The sequence below is a fragment of the Haemaphysalis longicornis genome, unplaced genomic scaffold (genome assembly GCF_048455015.1).
Source record: "Haemaphysalis longicornis isolate Haplotype H1 unplaced genomic scaffold, Haemaphysalis longicornis Haplotype H1 scaffold_7, whole genome shotgun sequence".
In the NCBI taxonomy this organism is placed as follows: domain Eukaryota; kingdom Metazoa; phylum Arthropoda; class Arachnida; order Ixodida; family Ixodidae; genus Haemaphysalis; species Haemaphysalis longicornis.
In genome coordinates, this window is record NW_027526422.1 from 9,223,865 (window position 1) to 9,233,506 (window position 9,642).

Consider the following 9,642-nt stretch of genomic DNA (forward strand, 5'->3'; position numbering starts at 1 on the left):
GCTGATGTGACAACTAACATAAAAAAAAAGAAATTCCAATTATATCACTTCTCCCTCTTCATGGGAAATTCCCTAATTGTGTTGACTCCCACAGTTTTTAAGAAACAGGATGCAAGTTATTTTTCATGATCAGGCAGACAATGCAGAACCTCTGCTTTCTTTTATTAGGAATGCAGACCCCCAGTACATTCCAGCAACCAGACAAATAGCACATGCACAGGCCCTAAAGTTGCTGCACAAGGCGTCTTGTACAATAGTCAGTGAGAGCACGAGGTCGCGGGTTCGCTTCCCGGCCGCCGCGGCCGCTTTTCTGATGGAGGCGAAAAGCAAAAACGCCCGTGTGTACGAGATTTCGGCGCACGTTAAAGATCCCCAGGTGGTCAAAATTAATCCGGAGCCCTCCACTACGGCGCGCCTCATCGCCTGCGTTGCGTTGGCGCGTTAAACCCTACAATCAATCAATCAATCAATCAACAATAGTCAGTGAGTGGTAACTTACTTACCGCAGCATAAAACATTAGGAAAAAAATAAACTTTCGGTCATAACTACTGAAACCATAAAGAGCAAAAAAATTATATTGTACAGCAAAATTCTAAATCCCGAGCAGTATATATTTTTGCCATAGTGGAACAGATTTAATTTTAAGCTAAAATGACTGCATTAAGGCTGAGTTTTGGAAGTGCAGAGGCCAATGCAGTGGCATCCAAAGTACACTGACACTAAAAACAACTTGCCAGCAGATGTAATTCCATATTCAAAATACAAAGAGCTTGCACAATACCAAAGCTTAGAGTGACTGCCTGTTCAATATCGATTTCCCAGAAATGAAATGTGTATTGACAGAATATAGCACCGACACAGGCTTCATTTTCAACCATTGACTATCTCTAATAATCTGCAAAATCTGTATCAATTTAACTAAATCTGTCCCGAAGCAAGAAAGCCACAGACCTTCAGCTTGAGTTTCAGAGTACAAGCAGAGCCCAATTCCGCGTATGGAACAAAGCTACTCTAGTCAGCAAGCTTTTTTTATTTAAATAACGTTGCATGTGGCTGTGAATTATTCAACTTGCATGAAAAAAAATATAAATTATTCACAACAGCCTTTCCTTTAAAAGAGGAACTTGCAGCACCATTCAGAATTTGGCTTGCCTACAGATTTCAGTTTTTATAGGCATTTCTTTTATTCTACGGGCCTCACAGACTCTGTTTTTTGCTAACTTGTTCATGTATATGCAAGACAACAGCCCTGAACAAATTGTAGAGAGCTGTATCGTTACCAGTGAGGCAAGCATAAACATACATTTTTCTCCTATTCTTCCGTTACATGTAGCATTTGCTCAGATTTAAATTTATACTTGTAACTGAAGATAGCAACAAGCACTGCTTTGTACATTAACAGGCTCACTGTCTTCACCATAAACCTAAGTAACAAAAAAAATAGTGAGTTAGGTAAAAATTTTTGATCAATTTTTCAGTTCATCATAATCTGCATCACTCAGTGCAGCCTAATTTTCACCCCTAAAGAAATTCTGCTTCTTTTTTGTGCCCCCCTTTTTTTTTAGCAGCAAAATATTGTTTTCCACACGATTCTTCACGGTACCTAGGCTTGATAATTATATTAAGCCATACCTGACTGGGCTGGCTCTGTTTGGGGATGACAGATAAAGTCAATGCCATGGTCTGCAGCTGCATTTTTGTCTACAGACCATACTAAAAAAAAAAAAAAAACTCTGAGTGTTCCCACTGCAATAAAACTTTAACCACTGTGCTGCTCACATACAGGGAAAAAATGCACAGACATGTAACATAAGTAATTTTAGGGGCCTTAGTGTAACAAATTTAGTTATAGTCAATGTAGATAAAAAGTTTACAGAAACGTTAAAGCTGAGAAGAAAGCGGTGCGTGAGAGGGATGGCTAATGTTAAATCCCCCCCCCCCCCCCCCGCCCTCATAGCCTAATTTCTTCTACTCTACACGTAACAGTCTTACTAGTGAAAGGTGATTTGTATAACAGCATATGACATATGATTGTTAGACGGACAGCAAGCAGTCGTTTAAGATCATCTGTGGGCTCTTTAGACAGACCCATGGTAAGGCACTGCCATATGGGACTGACCAAATACTTCGCTTCAGTTATGCACAATGACAGTGCTTGGAAGCCCTGCCCTGTTTGGTTGCAGCGTTGCTGCCAGCTGTTGTGTTATAAGCAACAAAGCCGTCCAGACAGTGATCGCACGTCGGAATGTTTTGGCTCGCTACTGTCACTATGCCCTACATAGTGCTAGCACCGATCGATTCCGCCAGCTGGCAGAATCCTGCACAAGTGCTGTCTTTGATCTAAAAAGACTAGAGCGTGAAGTAATCACAGCGAAATTTGCTCAAATGTAACTTTGGGTTAAATAAATGCGCTGTTTGCTGAAATTCCCATTTAATAAGAGCTAATAAAAAAAAACTAAATATTCTCAGGCTCTTACAGCCAGGTAATTTTGTTCCGGCGTGAGATTTGGCTATAACTAAACAGCAAAACATTATACCACACTTTTAGGAGGCCTTATCTTATCGTACATGCACACATTGTGAGTTCCTGATAATCTATCGTTTACCTGTAAACAGCCCTGCATAAATTCTAACTGGCACTGAAAGAGCTCCTAATGCCAGACATGTTAGTATTTACAGAGCTACTCCAACGTAAAGTACGCCAGAGCCACGATGAAGGCAGCGAGTGAGATTAGCCCTGGAGAGAAGTGTAAACATCGCAAGAAGCTGCTTTCCGTTATGCCGGTAGGATAAACACTACATGGTGAACAGAAAATTGTCAGCATCAACTAGCTTCCGCAGCTCGGGTCTCAACGCTGCGCCAGCATTTCCCTCGATACTGTGTCATTCGTCACGAAGACGACCATCTGTGCAAATACGACGGTTTGATCGCCATCGCTGTGGCCATGCAGACGTAGAACTGGGGCTTCGCACGGGCTTCGGACAGTCGCAAATGCTTCAAAGCAAGTAGCAACTACTACTAGGGTGAAGGAGGTCGAACAGATCGCGCTCAAAATGAGTAAACAAACATCTACGCGCCGTTTCGCTGCAGCTGAATCCGTCAGAGCGTCGGGGGACGAGAAAACGAAATCAAGGCCTCAAAACGATCCGTAGCACCGCATGGCCCAGTCTGATCACAGCCGCTGGTATGAACAGTTTACTAAACCACAAAAGTGATTAGGAGAGGACCCTAAAACCAGTGAGATTTGTTTACGGTGAGGCCAGACGCGTAACAAACCGAGGGACGTTGCGGGCGATCAATTCAGCGCCCTTCGAACCAAAACACGCAGTAAAACGCAGCCACTCACCGCTGTTAGAAAGTAGTGCGCCGTGAACACGGGTGCAGCTACTTCAGCGACAACAATAAAACGACCGCGCACAAAATGTCACGCTGGTATGCTGGCAATGTTACTACCAACTACCAACTTGCTAATGCTAATGCGACGCACAGAAGCGACCGAGAGAGCGAGAAGGCAAGCAAGTCGCTCGCTGAGCCAAAAGCCAAGCCGACAAAACTGACAAAACTGCCAGTTTCGATATCAATCTGGCAATCTGGGCATGAATCTGGGCATCTGGGTGTCTGGGTCCTGTCGACGAAGACGCCTGTCTCCGTGGTAAGGTGCTTCGATTTGGCTGCACTCGCTCATCTCATTCAGGTAATGCAGCACTCGCTTCTTCCATTTTCGAGTGCATGCGCGGCGCCTGCACTTTTTCTTTGATTTACCGATGGTGCAGAAAGCGCAGAATGAGAGCTTTTCCTGCCCTTCCCAGTGAGGATGTGCAGAAGCAGACGACAAAAGTGCATGACAGGTTCCGCAGTGGCGGCACTTGCGCTGAACTAATCGTGAACTCGCGCAGAAAGTGCAGGCTAAATTAAAAAGACCGGATCAGTGTACGGGATTATGGTGGCTAACCTGATGCACCAGATTTCAGTGCTGAGGTAGGCCACAGATAGCGTCATGGTAACCTACTAGTAATAATACTAGCGTCAATGTAAGTATAGATTCCTCGTTTATAGAAGGGCGTTTTAAAATGAAAGCATTTCATGTTTTAAGCGTGGTTACTTTTTGCTTCAAGAACTTTCCTTTTTTTAATTTCCTAGGGTCCGACTTTGCAATGTCGTATCAAGATGGCATCATCGATGGCGGCGCCCAGCCAGCCGTTTGTTTCACGGAGAAAACGTCTTTTAAATACATTGGTACAGTGTACCCTCTTCTAGTACACTGTAACATTGGAGTAACTTTTTGCGCGACTTTCTCTGCCCGAATGACCAAGAAAATGAAAAGCCCGTGCTTGTGCAGCGTCGCTCTGCGAGGCGCAGAGTTTGTGAGGATTAGGAGCTGTCAGTCGCGGTCGCTGCCGTCATCGACAATGGTGACAGTGACTCAACCGAGTTTCTGGCTCGTTCAAGTTCAGTTGCTTTCGCACCAGGCAGTGTATGTGCCGACAGTTGAGAGCCATAACACCCTGGTTAGCGCAGTTTGCAAATCTTGAACGCGTCGGTGAGCTCGGAGAATTCATGAGCACACGTGCACTGTCCATTTTGCATGTCGGTGGCTACGCTGAGACAACGGGGACGACGTCCGCAAATAATCGTTCAAGTCGCCGTGACTCAGTTTCGCTGTCTTGGTTGCTGGCGTTTGTTTCAACGTGGTCTATTATATTGCCCGGGTTGCGACATACGCACTTGTCAACCCGACAGCGCGAACGAAGCTGTCGTCGAAAAATGCGCTCTCTCATTGCGTGTCGCGATTAATTTGACAGCCAAGCGCCAAGACAGTACTACACAAAACCATTCCGTATTGAGTTGCTTGTTGCAATTGTTAATTGTGTCGAGCCGTAGTAAAAGCGCCCCTGGTCCGCACAGTGGCTTGTAGAGTAAGCTTTGTGACTCCGCAAAACTGAAGCGACTCGGTATGGCGTGGTTCATATTTGCAGGAATCAGTCTCGCCAGTGAACCCTTGACCTGCTGGGGTGAAAATGTCGTGCTGAAGACGTCCACCATCTGCATTCTGACCTGGTTGTGGTCTTCTTTATGCATGACCAAGCAGTCGGATCGCCTCCTCCCCGTGGTAGGGCTCGCAAGCTTGGACGTTCCCTGTCTTCCCTATAGGCGGCGTAAAAATCGACGCCCCACGTGACCAACCTTGACCAACCTAAAGCGCTGTTTTCGACCATCAAGCCCACCAGACGGCGCAGGCAAAATGTTACTTTTGGTATAGAATACAAAACATTCATTCCGTGACTCAAAGAGCCCACACAGTTCGCTTACAATGTGTTATTTAAAAATACTATTAACAAGTTCCGCATCAAACATCCGTTGAGCAAAAATGTACGCAACTTTTTACGAACAGCCGACTGGTGCACCACCTTGTTTCTGAATTCGCAACCACAAAGCCGCCAATTCAAATTGAAACCGCTGCAACGGCCGACCGTTTCAATGTGCGCGGAGCACCGGTTTCGTGACTGTTATTGCTGTTATGTGCTTTTGCGTCCATCAGTTGTTGAGAGGACTGGCAAAACACGAGAATTGAGTGCTTGTGGAATGACAAATGTGGGAAATTCCGCATCGGAAGGCAGCTGTCGAGGCCAGAATATTCGATTCTTCAAACAGAAGGTGAGTGTTATGCACTCCGCTAGAAAGACGGTGCAAAGGAAACCGTTGTCGCCGTCAATACTTCATTTGTGCCCTTCGTTCGAAATCTTAGCGCAAGTGAACGAGTTGTTATGGCAAAAAAAAAAAATGTTGTCACGAAAGCGACGTACAATTGCAGCGATCGAAATGAAATGATGTCCTGGCCTCTGTAAACTTGCGGATGTCAATAAACGATTTGTTCTCACTTGCTGCTCACTGTGGTCTGTGCCAGTCGAGGCCATCTGGTCACCTGGCGTAACATCACTTCACTAGCGCGGCGCAAATAAACACGCGACCAGCGTGCCAGCCAGGAGCCAGCAGGAGCAGCCACGGCCGGACTCGACGCCCCTTTCGCGCGCGGGAGGAGGAGAGTCGAGTCCGGCCGTGGAGCAGCGAGCCGGCGGCCGCCGTGCGAGGGCAGCCATGTTATTAAGGAGCTCAAGCGGCCTGTGCAAAAAGCATCCGCCATGTTTACAAAGCCGTGTTTACAGCGCCATCAAGCGGGCGTACTGGGTAGTTCACGACGCCGCCACTACGCTTTTTCTGGCACTACAGGCAAAGCTAGACCTTTGCTTCTCTAAAATCCTCCCCGTGGTCCCCTCTCGTCCTACCAAGAGCCTAGCTGTACCATCTGCGCAGAAGGAACGTGTCCGCTGTTCAACACAGAAAGAAGGCCGGGCTTGGAACTTTGTTGTTGTGTTACGAGTGACGGTTCTAGAAACATTTGGAAACTCCAATGAGTGCTGCATATGTCATTGCTTCCACCTTCATCAGTGCTTGAGCTGGTCGGTCAATGGTTACGAAGGGCTCTGTTGATTTTTGTTGTTGGTTGTCCTTGTTCATTGCCCTCCTGTTGCCATGTGATGCTGCTGTGGTTGTCGTCTTGCGGATGTCTGATGTGCTCAGCTGTCATTAAATGGACATTTAAATGTACCACTTGGGCGGTGTACGAAGAATGCCATGTGTGAGGGAAATAATGTGATAGTTTATCGTCAAATGTGGCAGCAACTTCACCCGTATATGTGCCATTGCATAGCTATATTGTTCTCTGCTGGTTTCTAATTTCTTATAGCCTAAATGGCCACTCAAGTCAGTTGTAAACATTGTCTTTTTAAATTTGTGAGCTAGGTTTTGAGGCTTTGTCGGTGATTTAAATGCGTTTCTTAGTTGGCAAAGTGCAGTTGAAAGTACTTTTTAGCTCGTCGTACCACCCTGCCTGCCCAATTGCTGACATGTTGGGCCTGATGAGGTGTCGGCGCCTCACACCAGACAGTTTTGGGCCCCTTTCACCCATCTTCCCGATACAGTATCTTACAATATCTTGGCTTAGCTAGCATGTTTAACAAGCAATGCCGCACGGTGGCACTGTTTCCAAAACCTCAGCCCGTTTTTCTGTGTGTGTGTGTGGGTGTGTGAACCAACCATCAGCCATGTTGTGCGCTATCTCTTCATTGCGACACCACCAGGTTTCTGGGCTACAGAGTTGACTAATGCTTTTGTATTAAACAGTCCATACTAACAAACCAGGAAAAAGCTAAAGTTTTCAGGACTGATGTAGCACAAAATCACACTGCAAACAAGTATGGAATCATTGGGGTAGTTTATAGTTGCGCTATAATCAGTCTATGTGGTTTTCTGATCTGCCACCTGCTACAAATAAGTTGGGACTCCAGAGTTTACTAAACAATCAATTAATCACATGGAAGAAGACACTTCATAATGCAGCCACAAAAAGTGTCTGGAATAATTTGCTTCACTGTCCCTATAGCGTTGCGTTTGCTGATTCCCGTCATGACTTTGTGTATGGAACTTTATCTGTTTCATTTGTTAAAGGTGAATTGAGGACACTATTTCGGCTAAGGCTGACAAAATCCAATGCAAATTAAGTGGCGAATATAAGCTTGCAGAATGAGCTTTTTACGCTTAAATTTAGTGCACATTATTCTTATAGCAGTGAGAATGGTAGGGTAAACAATGCAAGTTACAAACAAATATGTCAACGTAAAAGCAACTATGTTTGACGTGCAGTACGCCTGCCGGCATTGCATAGCCATTGGGCACGTTGGGCTTGTCTGATATGACGCTGGCCATATCGCACAAGTGACAGCACCCCTTACGTGACCCTGCTTGTTGAGCATACCCAATTTTTCATGATTGATTGCTATGAACTGTAACAAAAGCAAGCCAGGTACAAAACTGCTCAGAAACAAGGCAAGTGCGGACAGTGGTCCTTGAGCGGTATCGTCGTGCCATCTGTGAAGCGAGAAGGTAAAGATCAAAATAAAAGGTGTTGCAACATTTGCAGCAGATTTAGTCAATATACTAACTTTCGTTTCAAATACCTGCCCTTAGTACGTCATCGGTAATGTCACAAAACACACCATTTAGCGGGAGAATTAAAATATTGGCTGCAAATGTCGAATATCTCGGTGAATAAAGCCTTGCTTGCTTGACGGCTAACAGCGCAGAAACTGGATGAAACCAGGAAAGAGAGGAGACACAAACAAGCGCTGCGCTTGTTTGTGTCTCCTCCTTTTCGTGGTTTCGTCAAGTTTTCACGCTGTTAGCCGTCATGGAAAAGTACCAACTAGCCCAGCTTACAACATTGCCTGCTGCTGGGGACGCTATAAAACACCAAATCTTTCCATTAAAGCAAACTTGTACTTTGTTTTCATGGCCCCTTTAAAACCTCACTGCTGGAACACTGCCACGGTGTTTGCCAGTGGAAGGGCTCTCAGTTTTCTCTTCTTTCTCCCTGTTTCAGGCCCCTCCGCAAATGACCACGTGCTGAGTCGTCGTCTGCTGCATTGCCCACAGTGCAGCTTCATGACGCCATTCTCGCGCAACCTGAAGAGGCACCAGCGCACACACACGGGCGAACGCCCCCACCAGTGCAGCCACTGCGGCAATGCCTTCACGCGGAAGGACCTCCTGAACATCCACCTGCGCACCCACACGGGCGAGCGCCCCTACGAGTGCCACCTGTGCCCCATGGCATTCGCCCAGGCTGATGGTCTGTACTGCCACGTGAGCAGCCACACGGGGCAGAGGCCGATCCAGTGTCGCTTCTGTTCCAGGACCTTCACGTCCCGCAAGCAGCGGAAGGCGCACGAGCAGGAGGCGCACAACCACTGCCAGTAGTGCAGCAGGAGGAGAAGGGCTCAGACGTGTGTGGGTGCCAACACTAGTGCCAACAATATCGGAGAGCAGAAAGCCCTGTTTGCGGATCGTTGGGAAGCAGTGTATGCAGCACACCAAGAGGTGGGGGCTCAGAGAGAGAGCCTCTTTTCTCCTACGGCAATGCCTGGCCTCAAGCGGAAAATTTCCCCCTTCGTTGTCACATTGTGGCAGCACCAGCTGGGTGGCAATTTCGCCGCGCTACTGTGGAAAGTGTGGTTGTGGAGGGGACCGGTGGCCAACAGTGCATTTTGTGTTGGTATCAAGCGACCAAGACCAATCCGAGTGAGAGGTCTTGCCTCTCTTGAAAGGTGACAATCGTGATGTGTTGTAATTAATGCTCGTGCAAAAGAACAGGCTGTGCGTACGTTTCTCATTTCATTTCCCACTGAGATGGTGCCTTCGGTTGGTGAACGACGACTGGTGTTCAGTACTTGTCGCGTGTGTTTCTTGTACAAGTAGTGATGACATTGTTTAGGTGCGCCTATCAGCACTCAGGGAGTGAGGTAACATGAGAGTCGTAAACTTATACCGGCTTATTCAATTTAGTTTCCACCGTTTGCCAAATATGTTTGAGGAGCAAGCACAAACCGTAATGGAAAAGTGAAAGGAGGGAAGTGTCTTTTTTTTTTTTTTTTGCTACAGCTTGTACCTAAAACTGGTATTATGTATAGGGATAGTTGTGTTTACCCCTAATTTTATTATATATCTGCTCAATGGCCAAAATAAACTTCAGTGTCCTCTGGGCAGTTGCCATCAGTGTATGTTGGTGTGTTCCTTCACTGACTGA

The 9,642-nt window shown here is 46.4% G+C and overlaps 2 protein-coding genes across 3 annotated transcripts in view; one reads left to right on the plus strand and one right to left on the minus strand.

The window, feature by feature from the left end:
- Positions 1 to 3,510, minus strand: part of LOC144144445 (uncharacterized) — a 92,303-nt gene extending 88,793 nt beyond the window's left edge. For both annotated transcript variants that reach the window (XM_077675895.1, XM_077675884.1), the window contains exon 1: positions 3,349 to 3,510. The gene's annotated coding sequence lies outside the window, so the exon portion shown is untranslated. The remainder of the gene's footprint in view (positions 1 to 3,348) is intronic.
- A 2,748-nt stretch (positions 3,511 to 6,258) lies between these two features.
- Positions 6,259 to 9,616, plus strand: LOC144144450 (uncharacterized). The gene is made up of 2 exons (XM_077675901.1): positions 6,259 to 6,460; positions 8,440 to 9,616. The coding sequence occupies exon 2, from the start codon at positions 8,502 to 8,504 to the stop codon at positions 8,814 to 8,816; it is 315 nt and encodes a 104-aa protein (XP_077532027.1). The 5' UTR covers positions 6,259 to 6,460; positions 8,440 to 8,501; the 3' UTR covers positions 8,817 to 9,616.
- Positions 9,617 to 9,642: the final 26 nt, after the last annotated feature.